Consider the following 19,007-nt stretch of genomic DNA (forward strand, 5'->3'; position numbering starts at 1 on the left):
TAGCCGCGAGGAGGGGTGACGGGCCGCGTAGTCCAGACCCACATGCAATCATGGCATCTATACGTTGAATGATTGTTTTGTTGCCGTCGAAATGGGGAAGATGAGAATTCAAGGGGGGTATGTTGGGGGGCGCATTGCGCATTGATGGTGCGTGGCCGTTGGTTTCTCTTCCTCTCCCGAAGCCGTGGGGGGTGATAAGGCGATGTTTGAGGTCCTCAATACGAGACGTTATCGCCGATGAGGGGTCGCCTGCGCCGGAACCTAATGATAGATAGAAAGGTACACAAATAAGGAAAGAAACAAACAAACAAAGATTGACGGACAGATAGATTTGCGGAGCGAGAGAGAGAGAGAGAGAAGGGGGAAAGAGATAGAAAAAAGAGAAAAGGGGAGAAAGAGATAGAGGGAGATTGAGGGAGAGAAAGAGATATAGAGATAGAGACAGGGAGAGAGAGAGAGAGAGAGAGAGAGAGAGAGAGAGAGAGAGAGAGAGAGAGAGAGAGAGAGACGGGGAGAAAGAGATAGAGGGGGAGAGAGTGTGTTAGGAGATAGAGCGAGATACAAAGGGGAGAAAGAGACAGAGAGACAAAGAGAGGATAGAGAGAGACAAAGAGAGGATAGAGAGAGACAAAGAGAGAGAGAGAGAGAGAGAGATAGAGATAGAGATAGAGACAGAGAGATGAAGAGGGAAAGTGACAAAAATATAGAGAGAGAGAGAGAAAGAGATAGAGAGAGATAGAGAGAGAGAGAGAGAGAGAGAGAGAGAGAGAGAGAGAGAGAGAGAGAGAGAGTTTGGTGACGTCAACAATAATCGAAGACGACAAACCGCCATTATTATGCCCCACGATCTGAGCCTAGGCCGCTACTGTTTGGATAAGAAAACGGGCCTCATCAAGAGGCTAAAAGAGAACAGAGGTAATCCAGTTGTTATCGCCATTAGCTGGCCTTTTATTTAAACTATTAATTTGTCACAAAGGCACAAGTTTCGCGTTGATTTTTCCATACTTTCCGCTAACTTTATATTTTTTTCTTCAGGCGTGGAGACTGACATGGCCGTCGAGAATATTAAAGAGCAATTCAGATGCAGCCTGTCGTAAATAATATGCAGGGGGAATATATAAAACGAATAAAAATCTATGTGAACGTACAGACCTCTTGGTGATGCATTACTAAAAAATATAGATTAAAAATATAATGCAAAAGGTCTCTGATGTCAGTTTACCAAAAACATCAATAACGACTAGAAAATTAGCATTTGACAAAATCGTGAGCTGTCCGGCTAACAATAAAAACGAAAGCTTCGGTGATGACGCTACTAATAATATTATTCTACTCAGATTCGTACGATCCAGTCTAGAGAGATTTCAAAAGAATCCAGGTGGATGCTAACCTCCCCAACGAGCGTTGAACAAGTGTCATGGGGGTAGGAAGAATCCTTTAAGATCTTTTCTCGACCATCAAAGATAAGTCATGGCACCCCGTTGAACAACCATCAGAGATTCGAGCTCCAAGAGTGGCCATGGCACCCCGAGGTCCAAGAGTGGTGGTGACTGTGGACGTGAAGAAACAACCATGGGAACAAGAGCTGCCGCTCCACAATCGATGGCACCCTGAGATACCCCCAATCGCTGAAGTCAAGACAGGAGAACTCTTTCGCGTTGAGATGGTAGACTGGACTGGTGGCCAGATCGGAGACAACGAATCCGCCATGGACGTTAAGACTGTCAACCTGGCCGTGGTGAGTTGAAGCAACTAGAACATCTCACCGTTTAATCCGCCGATTAGTCAATCGAGACGGGTCTGTCGATTTCTTGCCTTCACTGAGGAAATCTCAGGATTTTCGATCGATTCTTGATTTTCTGCGCACCGTTCCTTCAGATTCAACGTTGGAATCAACGAAAGATTGATTCTTACCACAGTAACCCGTCCCATCTTATTTCTAAATTCGAAGAGAGAAGTTTCACTTGATAGATATAAAGCCAGACGGATTCGATTTTTATTTCTTCAGCTGCGCGAGCCGAACACGACTAAGATAGTGCAGAGTTTAGCGCTTAAATTGGTGCACGATAATATGAATTTGATTCGTTTTCTGAATCTTGAATTGCGAAAATGGAGTGACGATCATCTTACTGCACACGGATTGTACAAAAATTTGTCCAGCCGCACTGCCTGAGCGGCCCACTTCGCGTCGTGGACGTTGATGGCAAACCGGCCCAGCCCGGGGATCTCCTCGCCGTCGAGATATGCAATCTGGGTCCGCTTGCAGGGGATGAATGAGGCTTCACTGCGACGTTTGACCGAGAGAACGGTGGAGGATTTCTCACCGATCACTTTCCCCATGCGACTAAGGCCATATGGTACTTCGAAGGAATATACGCGCGCTCACCGCAGATACCGGGTTTTTACTCAAACGTATACTAATAACTTGTTGCAGGCGTGCGATTTCCCGGCATTACTCATCCCGGAATAGTAGGAACGGCGCCTTCGGCGGAACTTCTAAGAATTTGGAATGAAAGAGAGAGGGAGTTAGAGGAGATATGCCTGGATTCCCTTAAACTGTGCGACGTTCTGCATACGCGGCCACTTGCGAATCTTCCGAATGCCAAAGGTTGCCTTCTTGGAAAGGTAGGCCGGTGATTTCCGAAGAGCTCTCTCTCTCTCTCTCTCTCTCTCTCTCTCTCTCGTCTTTTATATTCTTATTTTTCTGGGTTTTTTTGGATTTTCTTTAACAGTGTTGCCAAAAATCGAAGGTCTGTAGCTGGTTTTCTGGCATCACTTCCGAATTAAAAAATAGCCAATTCAGCACACTTTTGTTGAGTGAGGAAAAAAAAAACAATTAAAAATGATGAGAACCAATTTTCAGCCGGAAAACATAGCTTATTGTATCTCATGTCTTGACCTTCAGATCAAGCAAGGTACTGAAGAATGGGAGAGGATTGCGATGGAAGCGGCGAGGACGATTCCCGGAAGAGAGAACGGGGGGAACTGTGACATTAAGAATCTCAGTAGAGGCTCGAAAGTGTATCTTCCCGTGTTCGTGGAAGGGGCAAACATGAGCACAGGCGACATGCACTTCTCACAAGGCGATGGAGAAGTATCCTTCTGTGGTGCCATTGAAATGAGCGGGTTCCTCGAACTCAAGTTATTGCATTTCTTTACCCAAACCAATACACGTTCATAAAAATATACAAAAAAGGATTTTGAACAAAAAAATATTGCATTTCTTCCTTTCTTCTCAAGGTGCGACATCATAAGCGGAGGAATGAAGGAGTACCTGACGCCGATGGGTCCCTCACCATTGAACGTTAATCCCATATTCGAAATTGGACCCATGGAGCCAAGGTTCTCCGAGTGGCTTGTCTTCGAAGGAATCAGCGTAGACGAGTCGGGAAGGCAGCATTACCTTGACGCTAGCGTTGCCTACAAGCGAGCTGTTCTCAACGCCATTGATTACCTCTCCAAATTTGGCTACTCGAAGGAGCAGGTCAGTGTGATGAAAACTTTAAGAATCATCTTGCATTGATGTCTTAAGGATGAATCAATTGAACGGTAGAGAGTAGGACAACATATATTTAAAATTTTATAAAGTTCATAACAGAGCTGAGAATAAAAATAAAAAGTGCCCTTAACCGTGGGAGAAATGGAACTCCAAAAGAGCCTACACTTGTGACTGAAGATTGGCCGCTTTTATAACAACGTGAGAAGCTTCATCCTGTTTAGTATTCCTTAATTATTCCATCATTTTAATAGTAAATACTTACCTTCTTCACATTAATTAAGACCCACAAATATCATTTCCTCGTTGTCGGTGTATCTACTTCCTTTCTTGTCATCGACGTTGTGCCGGATGCAGGTGTATCTACTTCTCTCCTGCTGCCCTTGTGAAGGACGGATTTCGGGAATCGTCGACAGCCCAAATGCAGTCGCCACACTTGCCATTCCCACTTCTATTTTCGATCAGGTGGTTCCTTAGCTAGCAATTCCAATCCATACTATTCTGTTTTTTTTTTTGTACCTTAACAGTGGCATACACGGAGAATGACCATGAAAATTTGTAAACAGGATATTCGGCCAAAGAAGGAAAGAGTGCCTTCGTATCCCCGCGTCATGCAAAGAAGCCCAGATGTTTTCAAGTGCACTTACGACGGGACTTTGCCCTTAACGCAGAACCCGGGGGCTCGTTCTGAGTAGTAAACCTTTTATGGTCCACAAGTCGTGTGCCAAACCGTCAACGTTGCGTCCATCTCATTTGCGGACACTTCATCAAACTCCATTTCTGCTCCTGCTGCTGGCACTATGCATTTGATTGTTTCTCGTCATGAAATCGTAAAAGATGCGCCAATCAGAGATTTCTTTTTGAGTTCCTCAGTAAATCGTTCCATGGAAACTTTGAATCTCGTCCAGTTATAAAAGTCTCAGGAACACATGAGACGATTTATTACTGTTTTCTTTGTTTAAAGTGACGCCTGAAATCCAATATATTTCAGTTTCCAGTATGTATTTTGTAAATACGTAGTATTTTATATACGTCTTCTTTACCAATGGAAACACGAGATTGAGGAATGGGACACCACTAATGGAAATGATTAAAAATGTTACCAGTTTGAAATAAAAAGTGTGCGAATCTTGCCATTAATCGGCGTTATCGTGTTCCTCATCGTGACATCTTTGCATGGGCCATCTTCTACGGTCTTGGTCCATGTTCAAAAAGGCTAAGCTCACCTTTTGTTACAGTAGTAGTTTGTCAGGGCATGGCACGACGATATTGGCGCTGTATCTCACATCTCCCCATAAGTTTATTATAAATCACAGATTTTATCATAAATGGTGTAAATCATGTCTTGCATTTTGATTTCTATTCCCTATCATCTTAAAGATATTACCAAATTAATGAAATTAATTCTAATGATACCTCGCAAATATTTTTAACCATGAATAGTTTGGCACTGTTCTTGAATATTTCGTCATGAATATTTTTATCACTTGTGACAGATCAGGGGAACAGAACTCAGTCAATGAACTATGTCTCAATAGCACGTCATCATAGCCTGGTGATTAAGATGATAGGGATAGTAATCAAATGTCTTTATCATTGGTTCAACTGTTAGTTCTGAGGCCTGGATTGAAAAAGATTTGGGAAGTAGGCTTGTTGGATGGATGACTGACCATCATCCATTCCATCCAATTTCATCATCCCTCAATGTCTAGAGTGATGGATAGATGGATGATTGGATGATTGCAGATGACCGATGACTGATGATGAGAGTGATGGAACGGATGACGGAGGATAACTGATGACATTTTGGATTACGGAATTGTGGATACAATAAAATAAGAGTGGACCTTCTTATTTGGAAACTAAGAGCATGGGGTGGAGATGGCGTCTGGTAAAGATGATAAGGATGACAACCACAAACAATGAGGACAACAAGTATCATTAAGAAGGACAGAGACCATCGATGATCGGGATGACAGCCAACAATGACGGGATGACGATTGATGATGATGGGGATGACAGCTGTTGATGACAGTGACAACCATTGCCAGGGATGAGGATGACGACCACTGACAAAGGGAATGGTGACTGTCAACATCGGGGATGATGATCGCTGACAACAAGGATGACAACTACGATGGAAATATATGTGGCCGGCAAGCAAGTCACAGATTCCTCATCTCGTTGCATGTTCATTAATAGAACATATTTATTATAGTGCATGAGTGATGCTTATAATGATGTCCATGAATGCATGATCAGACTTGGTGAATTATGGTGAGATTGTAATACGGAGAACACTATTCTTTAAGCATGTGTTCTAAACATTCATATTCGAAGGATACTCGAGACGTGCATCAAAGTATAAGGATAGTATAGCATTATCTAGCCTCACTCATATGATAGTATGGTCGGTCCAATAGCCATTACTGTGGAGACACTAAGGATAGATAATGGGTGCTCTCTAGTTGAAAGAGTTCACTGAATTGATTCGTACGAATCCTTGAATGGTTTTATATCTTACTGTCAATCATGTTGATTCACGTCACGGTTGTGTAAGTGATCCTTAGACCTGAGACACCAAAAACGTCTTGTGGACGGGCAGTTGTACTTCGACTAAGACCTACGCATCCTTAATCATGGGATTCTAAATAGTCTTAGTTTGGGTGCATCAAGAAGTTCAAGAAGATGATTGAGCTGTCAAAATGTGCTCTTCCATCCTTGTTATAAGAGGTGACAGCTCACGAAAGATGATGCGATGAAGTCCTTGGAAGTGAAATATCAGAGAAGAGTTCTCCGATGATTTTTGAATGCATCAATACTAACTCGGATGACCAATTAGAGTTGACCATACCCTAAGTCGTCCAAGGATCGTCAAGTGGATGAGGGATTAGATGTACACCTTAACGAATAACGAACAAGTTCCATGAATGAGTCAATACACACACCTTTGTACCTTCTAGAGCATGAGGTGTAGCTTGGCACCCCACGTGTTGGAGACTCAACCTATCGATTGGGTTAAATCCATCTGACCTTAATTAATCTTCATAGTGATATAGTTAAGTAATATAGGACACCAATAAAGGTTATTGGGCTGCTAGAGTTGCTAACTAGACTAGTACATGGGCTTAGAGGGTCACACACAAATGGTCTTTGTGTTGGGTCCTGTGCTTTGGTTCATCCATGGAAAAAATGTGTTCCATGGTGCGGAAGTGTGGTCGATCGATTCTCATTCGATCTATAAAAAAAAACATTTGTAGTACCTTTTGGGGAACTCGTTCCACCCTTGACTTTGCTGCTCCGAGATCGTTCTAAAGCCGTTCACGCGTCCGGCCTCTAGAAGTGTCCACGCAATCACTCGGCGCTTGGATCTCCACGTCCTCTTCTTCACTTCTTCTTGAGAATCTTGAAGATCTCCTCACCATAAAGACACTGTTCCTTGGATGAGTGTAGAAGAGAGTGGAGAGGGGAGGGGCTCTCAAATGAGCCTTGCATGGATGCTTAAAATGAGACCCCTTTCCCTCTTTATATTTTACTTAAGGTTTTTCTCAAAAACCCTCCAAAGAAAAATATATCCACCAATGCCCTTATGACCTTGTGCGTGTGACCCTCTAGGGTCATGTATCGTTCTAATTAATAACTTAAATGACCCAATAATATTTATTGACTAACCTTATTAATTAATTATATAAACATATTGGTGGCGACGACGTCAATGCAGCGACACCGGACGCGTCACCACCGTTATCTGAAGTCAACATGGCCGCAGAAGACATGCCGCCATCGTCACCAGATCAAGTCAACGAGCCAGCGTCAGGCACGTCTCCACCCACGCACACCCCTTCGCGCATCCTGACACGTCGCCAAAGGCAGATCTAGAACTGCCCCTTGACGTGACACGAAACCACGTCGCTCGTCACATCGCTCGTCTTTATTTTATTTCTTTTAACTGTATTTTCTCTTTCCTCCAAGGCCTATATGTATAGGCCATTGTTTCAAGAAACAGTTAGGCAGTCATTATTCAAGAATTGAGTTTGTTTTAACTCTTCTTGGAGGATTGCCCAGCCTCCCCTATCCCGTCTCCTCCTAACCGCCGCCGCCGCCGCCATCGTCGTTGTCGCCGACCTCCCTCCTGCTCTTCCCTCTCTTCTTCCTTCGTCACCCCTCTCTCTCTCGATCTCTCGCTCTCTCTCTCTCTCTCCATCTCCCTCTTCTTCTTGGTCCGTATGCCCTAGGGTTCGGCCACGTGGCTCCAGCCGCCCGCCCAAGGAAGTCTAGTAGCCGCCGGCCACCCACAACCGCAAGCGCCAGCGCCAGCGCAGGCGGCCCTCTCAAGGCCGCCCGTGTCCGTGCCCTAGCGCCGCCCGCCCCCACAGAGTCGCCAGCGCCAGCGCCAGTGCAGGCCGACCGCTCAAGGCCACCCGCGCCCACGCCCTAGCGCCGGCCACCCGCACAGGGTCACCAGCACCAGCGCCCGCACAGGCCGCCCACTCTGGGCCGCCTGCACGCGCGCCCTAGCGCGGATCACTCACAATCGCCAGCGCCACCGCCAGCGCCACCGCCAGCGCAGGCCAGGTCTCACCGGCACCGGCGCACGCCAGCGCTCGGTGCCCGTGCACGCAAGCGCCCGCGCACATCGCGCGCCCGGTCGCTCGCCCACACCGCGCCTCCCGACGCCCTCAAAGCAACTTGCCGCACTTCCGGACGCCCTTGAAGCTTCTTACCACGGTGCATACCATGAGTCGCGGGCGCTGCCCGACCCCGCAAGGCGACTCCCCTTGACTTCGCCAACTGACCGCGCAGTTGGAACCGCGACACCCTGTCGAAGCGCACATCAATCGTCCCGCGAACGAAGCCCCACGCCCAAGCACTCCGGTCACTGAGCAACGAGGCTTAATCCGACCGTCTCATTGCCAGAGCTGCCCAACGCCCGAAACGTCCAGATATTTCGCCCAGTGGGCCTTCCAACGCCCGGATTGCCCAGTCACGTCACGACCCAAATTTCCCGCAGCCTCATCATGCACCCCGGTGCCGAGGTACACCTGAACTCTCTGGTGTCGAGTGTTCTACGTCTAGTATTCCTCGAGAATTCGTCCACCACCGCTAGATTTGATTTTGAATATCTCTTTCTTTCCTCAAAATTCCCCCTTTCGTGAGATTTCTTGCGGACGTGAATTCGGGTATTAGATTTGGTGCTTCGGCATCGTCGCGGTGGTTGAAGACAATACTCTTGCCCTCGACTAGGAACAGGGCTGCACCACCAGTATTTCATCGGTTTTACGTTTCGAATTCGATCGTATGGATTCTGTGGTCTATTTTATCCAATCCATCCAATCCATCCAAGCCTATCCTGTATCCTCCCCCATCGATATCCAACCTATCCCCACAATCGTCTTTCCCCTAGTTGTCCTGCATCACATATAGATTGATTAGATAATGATCGATTTAACCCAATCGACATGTTAAGTTTCCAACCCGTGGGGTGCCAAGCTACACCTCGTGCTCTATAAGATACATAGTATTCTCGAACTCTCTCATGGAACCTTTACCGTCATCGGTTACCGTATATGTATAATGCATCATCTGTGCGAGACTCTCGAACGACTTAGAGCATGGTTTATTGTCAAACCCTAATCCGTCATTCGATTAGTACTGATGCATAACGGGGATCATTGGAGAACGCCTTCTCCAATATCCTCACTACCCTGGCTAGGGATTTTCCTACATCGTCTTCCTAGTCAATCTCCTCTTATACTGAAGGCGGATGATCCCATCTTGGCCACTCGATCATCTCTGTAAGCTTCTTACTACATCCAATCTATAACTTATTTGAATCCCATGATTAGAGGCTCGTATGTCATAGTCAAAATGTAGTCGTCCACTCACGAGATGTCCTTGGTGTCTCAGGTCAGGGAACAAAACTGATGCAACACGTCCGCCAGGGATCGACGGCTCACGTTGCAACACAGGGATCGATCGACGGCGGCGGCGGCGGCGGCACCAGCGGCGCCCGGCAGAGGCGGCGGCGGCGGTGGCGGCGAGCGGCAGCAGCACGCGGCGGCAACGGCGGTTCAGTGGCGGCGGTAGCAGCGTTCAGCGGCGGCGGCGGCGGCGGCGGCGGCGACTGCGGCTCGTCCAAACCCTAACTCTCTTCCCTCCTTGTCTTGACGAAAATACCCTTGACAGGTCGCTGATTTACCTTCGGATGCCCCTTCTTTAAAACTGAGTCGACGCTGAGTCGACTCGGTCGTGACTCGTCGGTCACTTAAAACTAGGTCGGGCCGGGTCAACTCAGTGCGGGAATCGGTTTGTTCGTGCTGAGTCAACTCAGTCCCAACTCGTCGCCATCCTCTCCCGGCTAGGGCTTTCGACGACGGCATTTTTGGGCGTTCCGGCGACTCAGCGGTGGCGATTCGGCATTCAGGCAGTCCGAGGACAAACAATGTGGCAGGGCGGCCGGACCTTGGGTTGAACAAGTTAGGGTCGGCGGGCGGCCGGCGACAGGCACCCAGACTGGGGACCGCCGTTCACGGGCGAGCGGCGGGTGCGCCGTACGGGGCCGAACGCAGCCGGATTGGCGGGCAAGCGGCCGTCCCGCTCGGGGCGTCAATGGCGGATCGGCGGGCGGGCGTTCGGGATCCGACCACCGCTGGTGGACAGGGCGGCACCCTATTTGGGGCCGCCGTTGGCGATTCAGGGGCGGTGCCCTTGGTTTGGCGAGGCCGGCTGGCGGTGGCGGGCACCCTGCTTGGCGTTTGTCGGGTGGGCGGCGTTCAGGGTAGGAGCCGGTTGCTAGCCGGTGGCGGATGCCCTGATTTGGGCATCTGCTGCTGGCTGGCAGCGGCGTCGAACTGGTGCCTTCGTTGGGGGCGTCGGCAGGCGTCCTTGTTAGGGCGCTAGCGACTGCTGCTGGGGCGCCGGAGTCGACGGAAGCGGGGCGGCGTACTCCGGCGGTCTCTCCTCTGAAAGACGGAAGCGGGGCGGCGGCGGCGACACGACGGCGGCGCGCTCCGGCGTTGCTGATGTGAATTCCGATCGACGGCAGGCGGCGGCGGCTTCCTCTTCTCCCTCAAGGGATCTCTCCCCTCTCTTGGGGGTTCTCCCCTCTTCCAAACAAGCTACAAAATAACAATAAACTTCTTCTTCTCCTCCTCTAGGGCATCTCTTTTCCTTTTATAGGGGAAGAGAGAAAACCCTAGGGGTCGGCCCGTAATTAGGGAAAACCCCTAATCGAACCATAAAGCCACAGTTCGAAATGCGATGGAAGGGCCAAAAACACGGAGGCCCTCCCCAAAAAAACACAACGAAAAAAATCCATGAAAACGAAAAGAAAATGGTTCGGGGAAGCTTCCTCCTCAAGCCGTGTACTTGAAGTCCGGATCCTTCATGTTGGCTCGGGCTTCGCGGCGTGGCTGCTCATGTGTCGCAACGGGTTGATCGTGTGATTCAGCTTGCGGATGGTCCCCCATCAGAAACCTTAGATCTTTATATTACACCATGAACTCTATGATTTGGATAAGTAGATTCTATGTTCCTTCGTTTAAATCAACCAACAACTCCAAGAATAACTTGAGGGATCTTCAACTCTCCTTCTTTCACTAAGAAAAAAATGAAGGGAGAAAGTTAAATGATATTTCTTAATATTTTGGGGCATCCCCCTATAAATCTTAGGACATGAATCAATAAAGGGGAGAAATCATGAATATGGACTCAAAATTTTGGCTCAATCATCTATCTTAATTTTCAGATTTCAATGTTTGAATTTGATGCCTTTTCTTCTAATGCCATGAGTGCCTACACATTACAATAAATAGATGCTAGCTCAGGATAAACATATTAGTTGCAGAATCAATTTATTGGTTGTCATCTGAAATTGTTTTATATTATTTATGTGAAAGTAAAGGAAGATGTGTGAAGAAAAAAACCAGCTATATTATTATGAGAAGGACACTATTTAAATTGTATAATAAATGATTAATAATATAAGATATAATAACCACAAAGATAACAATAAATAAGATGAGATGAATAATATGAGGTACCCTACTTCCTAGGTAGCTCCCTCTAGTGGGTCTGTCATCTAGATGATAAAGTTAAAGTTATTTTCATTAATTTGATATTAATCTGAACTTTATCATCTTATTATCTTGAATAATTTAATATGCATGCATTACTAATAAATTTCAATTTTTACACATTATGGACATTTTAAATAATGTTACTTAACTTCTTTGATGTAACAGATTTATTAAAGATTGATATTTTCTAGTTCCATGTATGCATAAATTTATATGAGTTATATGGAAAATTTGTTGGTAAACAAGAGCACTTCTTGGAGCTGATGTATTGAGAAAACGGTTAGAAGGGGTCAAATGTGTTATGTGGATTTCAATGAAGTAATCACAGGATAATGGACCAGGACCTGATCCACCCATTACCCTCAATTATTTCACAAAATAGGCTGACAATATTTAGGAGGATAAGCCCTAGAGGAATAAGAAAATAGGCCAAAATGACGTTGATAGAAAATAGGAAACCCTAAAGAAGTATTTTAGTAAATATCCCCTATGTAAATACTCAAATTCTCACTCTTTTCCCTCATTCTGGAAGTGTTCTAGGATCCAATTGGATAGCCATATAGACAATGAAGTTTTGAATATCCAAGTTCTTTAACTAGTTTAGTATAAGTTTTTTAAGGTTTTTATTCAATTTATTCTCTATTGTTCGTTTACCACCTTCAAAAGTAGGATTCTCCATCCAATTCCACACTAGCAATTGTGTGGCTGCAGGTGTAGAAGGACAGTCCCAGGCTGCCCTGTCTTTAGCTAGTCTATGAAGGGGTCTGTGGCATGCACGCTGGTGCAAAGGGACTCTGGCCTCTTTCCAAAATTGCCCAAATTTTGTCTTAGTGTGAAACAGGGTGCACCGAGGTATACTAGAGTGGACCAGGCTGAACCAAGCTGAAGTGGGATGACATTTTCTGAACTGGGTCAACCTGGCCATCTGATTCAGCTGCCCAAGACAATGTGTCTGCCGGCTGCTGCCACCACTACCAACAACTGAAGAGGAAATCTACAGTATTTTTTGTATTTCAAAACTACAAAAAGAAAACACTTAAATTTAAAGTTACTCATTTCTAGTCCCTCTAGCATCATCATAAAGTCTAAAAAATCCTCTCCAAATCATATCAACCATTTATAAATATTTTTATTTCAAAGTAATTCCTCTAAATTTTATTAATATATATAATAATATTTCTCTTTCCAAGTCTTAAACATAATCATGAAAAGTAATGTAAATGATTTTGGTATCTTTCCTTGAACTCTCAAAGTAAATCCTAACGAATCACATAAAATTATATGAAAAATCCATAGAAATCCTAAAATCGTTTTAGTTCTAAATTCATTTATTTCCTTTCTAAGCATAAGAACAATTTCAAAATTAAATTCTGCCTCTTGGTGGATTGACCCCTTACCCGTATATATTATAGTATTTTTTGGAATATTTTCATGAATATTTTGGGCATTTCTAAATTTTAAAAATAACATAAAGCCAAAAATTTGGACTTATCATGATACTTTATTATTTAAATCACTCGATGTGGAAGGTTGAAGGATCGCTATCCCGCTTTTTGATGGTCTCCCCTATAATAGCTGGATGATTGAAAAACGTCTATCTTGAGGTCATTTCAAGTGTTCAAGATATTTTACTGATTAGTTCCTTCTTTTCTTTGATTACAACTTGTTCATTCCTAATCAACTTGTTCATATAAATGCCATATCAGCCCATTGAAAGTAAGAGTGGAATGAGTTTTAAGAATAAAAAACTCAAGAGAGAAAAGTCAAATGTATTGAATTATATGTTTCATTTGATAGTTCTTAAAATTTGTACAAAATAATAATGAGGAATGAGGAAGTAATGAGGATAGTAATGAGGAAGACATGGTTGAGATGTGCCACTTTTCTGCGTATATGAAGATGTAGGTGTAAAAGCTCCTTTCAATGCTCCATGAAGAGAAACAGTAGAGTGCTTGTATTCTAGAGTTCTGGAATGAGAATTTCAGAAATCATCTTGAGAAGTCATCTTGGGTGCATTTTTGTTTCAAATATTTGTCTTTTAGTGGAATTCTTGCCTTGTATTAGTAGAACCCTATATTTCATAACAAGTCACCTGATGAGGTGTATTTACCCTCATCAATTGAATTATACATTGATATTTTTCCTCCACCCTATCAACCAAAAACATATAGAATCATAGGAGCAAAGGCTTGAGATGAACCTATATATATATATATTATAACTTCACTATGTTTATGTCATTACTTGATTATTAAACACTAGGCCCACATTATCAATAAAGTCCTTGTGAAATAAATTTAAAATGTATAATATTACATATATATCACATAATTGATGCTAAGTTAGTGAATTTCATCTAAGTAGTGAATAGTATTATTCACTGATCTATTCCATACTCCCATATCTAAAGAGCACTGAGAAACGAAAGTGATGTGTATTTTCACCATCCAGACAGTGTATGAAATGTTAGTATCATATAAAAAAAATAAACATTTACTGGTATATTATAGAAGGTCCCCTCACATCCCTAGGGTTCCCTTAGTGTCTTGTCCAGACATCTTTAGAATGCTGACAGGCCTGTTTACACGGATGTAGTCTTAGTTGATCTTTTCATTTTGGTTAACTTATCCCATTCCTTATGACATCTACAACTCATCATGATCCACTGAAAAAACTTTTTATAACTACAACTAAAAATATGTATTGAAATATTGAATAAGAGGTCTAACTGAATATGATAATATGTAAAATATAATAGAAAGAATTCTCAAATTTTCACTTAAAACTTCAAAACCTTTTATGATCAAATAAATGCATTGAATATAAGGGCTATAATATATGCCTTTATGTTAACCATTATAATGTATGAATTTACGTTGATTATTTTGATTTATACTCTAATTATAGTTTTTTAATAAAAAATTCTGACAATAAATGTAGAGTTATGATACATGAATCACATAATATCATGAGGTGAACAGAGGGATATTAAAATGAGATAAAAGTCCCATTTTTAGCATTTTTAAATGTAATCCTTAACTTTATCTCAAACATTGTGTTTTGACATTGTACATGAGTCTATAAAGTGTCTAAAACTCTACTGAAGAATTTGTATAGGGCGCATGGATTAAATCTATTTTGTTCTGTTAAGATTAACATATAGTATATTCTTGTGACATTCATACATCATTATGTATCCCGTATAAATAACTATCAAGACAAGCAGAGATAGGGATTATTTTCTTGTGAAATGATATATATATATATATATATATATATATATATATATATATATATATATATACATATTAGAGGAAAAAAGGATTGGAATTATCATTTGTCGAAAGAAATTAATGAATTTAACTCTAAGAGTCATGTAAAGTATAATGAATAGTTAATATTTTTTCCCCATGTTTAATGTTGATTTAGCAAAAGGATGACACTTCATCAAACTCTTGAGCACCAAGGTTCATAAATAAATATAAGTAGTTGAAGCCATTTTTGCAAGTGAAATATATAATTTGTGCGTTCTAGTCAATTATAGATTTATGAATATCCAATTATATCCTACATACAGTAATATATTAATATTAAATTATTGAAATGTATATTTTTCATAAGTTCTGATTTGCCTATTTTTCCTATTCATTTAAAATTCAAGTTTGAATTGATATATTTATTAAATTAAACATTAAATATCATGTCATTTGTTGAAAATATATCTCATCATAATTTAGATTAATATTCAAATTGCTAGACCCAAAATAGTTTCAAACGCCATAGGAAGTCCAAATATCAAATGATGAAGAATTAAATAAATTAGGACTTATTAACAATATCTTTATCTCGTCAACACGCTCTAAGCTTAGCCCTTATCTTCATGTTGCCAATATCATACTTATTATGGGAGATATGGAAAGGGCAAAACTCTTCTCATTTTTGAGGGTCAACCAAGAGTGCACAAGATGTCATGACTCGCATCAAGCAATGGCTACAGTGAACTCATCGACTCGTATCAGCTATTTATCAACACACACTATACATGTGTGACACGCTCCGTACCTGGGCCATCTTGGTTGCTTTGACCTACATCACCACCCGACCACAGATCATCCATTGACGCCCACCACAGATGGGTTCTCAAGCTCAATGTGGATGGCGAGGCAAAAGGGAACCCGGGCCCAACCGGTGGAGGTGGTATCCTTTGAACTCGTACCGCGCCCAACCACACATGGAATATCATTTTTGTTTTCTCATATTTCTATCGAGTTCATACAGACACGTCAGTCTAGGCTATGGCGATACACAATGCCTTGCTCCTTAATGAGGAGAAAAACCGTCACCATATCATTATAAAATCAGCCACATAGTTGTTATTTGTTTGTTGATATGCTATGTGTAGGGTCATGCTCTCAGAGGCATCTCCAAAGAGTATTTAGGGATGTCACATGATGTCGCATGTGCCTCAACAGCATTCACCACTAGCTGCGAGAGGGGAACCAGACAACAGATGTCCTCGCCAACTATGTGGCACGCTCTCGCACCCATTCCCTCTATACTGCTTGGTAGGATCTTCCTCAGGAGGCCCAAGGCAGCCACCGCGTCAAGTGACTCAGCCTGCCAGCTCTCCGCACAGGCTGCACTCTTGCGCTTGATGGCTCCCACGAGTGGCTTATTGCCTGGAGCGCTGGAGGCGAGAGTGTGCAGCATCCTGCCTAGACATTGTACCCATTGTGGGCCTCCAAAGTGATACCTGATGAGCGTGGAAAAAACACCTACTCCACGCATTACCAACTTCAAGGGAAGTGAAAGAGCTACTGGCGCTTGAGGTCTTCACTGGGATACTCAACAATATCACTATTGTATCATTTTCCTTTGTGTCATGGTTGTGGGAAAGTGAGGTCCATGTTTAATTGAGATATTTACGCTCGCTCCTTGCCTATAAACTCTTCTAAACACTCGACATTACATCTATATAACACCCTTGGGTGGCACCTAGGGCATGGCTGGATTGGTCTATGAGCACAACCCTTAGGTTGGTCGTACTGACACCTTGTTTTTGCCAATAAGGCTTGGATTTATGAAAGTAAAATTCAATATCTTTATATCAAGATATTTTACTTTAGACTACAGGTCAAACAGATAAATCCTTTGACTGTAGACAAGAAAGTCTTACTATGTCATACAATTTTCTCCCACCAATGTTTATACAAAAAAGTTACAGCTTAGAAATTCTCTCCTCTTTCTGACCCTCAATCATAGAAACATTTGAATCTATGTTTGGCTGTTCTGGAATAATGAAAAATTTTCATAAAAATATATAATTTTAAATTGTATCTCATTTGTCAAAAAACTACATTTTTAGCTTTTTTTTACTTGATTTAGTGGTAGGTTATGAAAATAAACATTTCAATTAAAGGTGAAACCTTGCTCAATAAAAAATGTGAAAGTTTGAAAGAATATCTTAGAGAATACTTTTCAAAATCTTACATCCTGATTTCATTATTTTTTTTATCTTTGGATGTTGTTGATTAAGTCATGTTGCCTTATATTTCTTCGAGTGCATGAGTAAACATTTATACTCATGAAAAAAATATTTATGATGCGCATGTTGAATATCGGATAATTTTGAGGATGAAAGTTTATTGGATATGATAAGCTACTCAAAGGTTCTTACCTCATCTTGCAGAGAAGCCTTCAGAACACTCATGGATCTATTAAATAAGGCATTTACCAAGTATATTGGATAAAAGGTTCTGATTTGACTTGTAAAATCTATTTCAGTTTTATAAATATAAAAAGTTTACCAGGTGAAATCAAGATTCTACATTCAAATGATAAATATCAAGGCTGTGTTTCCCTAATATTAGGAATACCTGTCCCATATTCAATTTGATTACCCGAGAGATCTGCATAATATGTTATATTTTAAACACATGTTTTCAAAATTCATGAAATGGATAAATAATGCCGTAAGAAATAAGGTATATAAGATATAAGGGATACAAAAACCTACCCCCTTTTATAAATTTTGTATATTGGTTATATGGATGTCCTTATTCACTGGACAGATCACAATCAAGTTTAAGAAGTTATTGGCATAGCTTTAAAAATAAACTGATATGTTTTAAGTGATCCTCTATGAACAATATAAAAAATTTAAATGTATAATTGCTTACACAGGTTTTATTCAAATAGAACTCATTCATTGTTATGAAACCTCTCCCATCATCAAAAGAATCATTTAGAGACACATCAAATGGATATGAAATCACTTTATTAAATTAAGATATTAAGGATAATATAATTAGGAATTCAAATAAAAAAACATTGTGTTGAACACAAACAGGTCTATTCTTGAACTAAATCAAACTTTTAGAAAGTGGTACTTCAAGTTACACTTTAAAGGCAAACTTGATGAATATATACTGATGAATATATGTGTATAAAAACAGATTAATTTTTTATTCAAATTTTACTTTATTTAAGTATTCCAAGAAATATTATCAATATATTTTAGTATGAAGGAGACAAGTGAAGCCACCTTGATATCAAATTTTAAAATTATTAAAATAGATCCCTTTGTAACCTTGGGATGCTTCACTATTTTGAGTCACCATTTCACTGGTCAAATAGGGTGTCTTTTTGGCGCTGAAACTAACACCATAAACTAATAAATTCGGGGAAAATCATAAAATCACGCTAAAATATACTTTCCATGTAATATATGTGATAAGATGTATGATAAGTTTCAAAATGCCCATATTTCCATATTGCATACAAATAAGCATCAAAATGCCCATAACTGTCAACTTATTACTGATGCATTACAAAATCATCAAAGAGCACCTTCTTTGATATTTACACTGCATATGGTCAGTGATTTACCTGTAGCTTATTCATTGAGTGTATATCCTATAATGTTGAGGGCGGATTATCCCATCTTGACTGCACAATCACCTTCATGGACTTGTTGCTGCATCCTAGCTAGGACATTTTGAAATATTATAAATATTTACACTGCATATAGTCAAAACAGAACCGTCCATCCACAATGTGGCTTTAGTGTCATAGGTTTGATGGTCACTTGCACTATTGTACTATGAATCAATATGGTTGACGTTAGGTGTCATATCATTCATAGATTTATATGGATAAATTCAATGAAAATTTTCCATAAAGAAAACCCACTATCTATCAGTGCCTCTAGACTAATGGCTACAAGATTGGACTCTACTCATACGATTGGTGCTAGAAATTTTTATTCTATTTTAATATTTTAGGTTCGTCTCAGGTATCCTTCAAATATAAATGTTTAGGTCACATGTTTAATTACTCGTGATGGCCAACTTATAATTTAATTATAGTTTACATATGCATTTCATGTATGATATACTTGAATTATAGGCATCACATAAACATTTTAAGAAATA

The 19,007-nt window shown here is 41.6% G+C and overlaps 1 protein-coding gene across 1 annotated transcript; it reads left to right on the top strand.

Annotated features, from left to right (window-relative positions):
- The first annotated feature begins 1,403 nt into the window (after positions 1-1,403).
- On the top strand, positions 1,404-4,496 carry LOC144702262 (uncharacterized). The gene is given in 7 exon segments (XM_078574233.1): positions 1,404-1,738; positions 2,161-2,398; positions 2,435-2,625; positions 2,906-3,141; positions 3,241-3,484; positions 3,854-3,961; positions 4,063-4,496. Coding segments are annotated over 7 exon segments (1,365 nt in total). The 5' UTR covers positions 1,404-1,519; the 3' UTR covers positions 4,192-4,496.
- Positions 4,497-19,007: the final 14,511 nt, after the last annotated feature.

The sequence above is a fragment of the Wolffia australiana genome, chromosome 4, assembly GCF_029677425.1.
Source record: "Wolffia australiana isolate 7733 chromosome 4, ASM2967742v1".
Lineage (NCBI taxonomy): Eukaryota > Viridiplantae > Streptophyta > Magnoliopsida > Alismatales > Araceae > Wolffia > Wolffia australiana.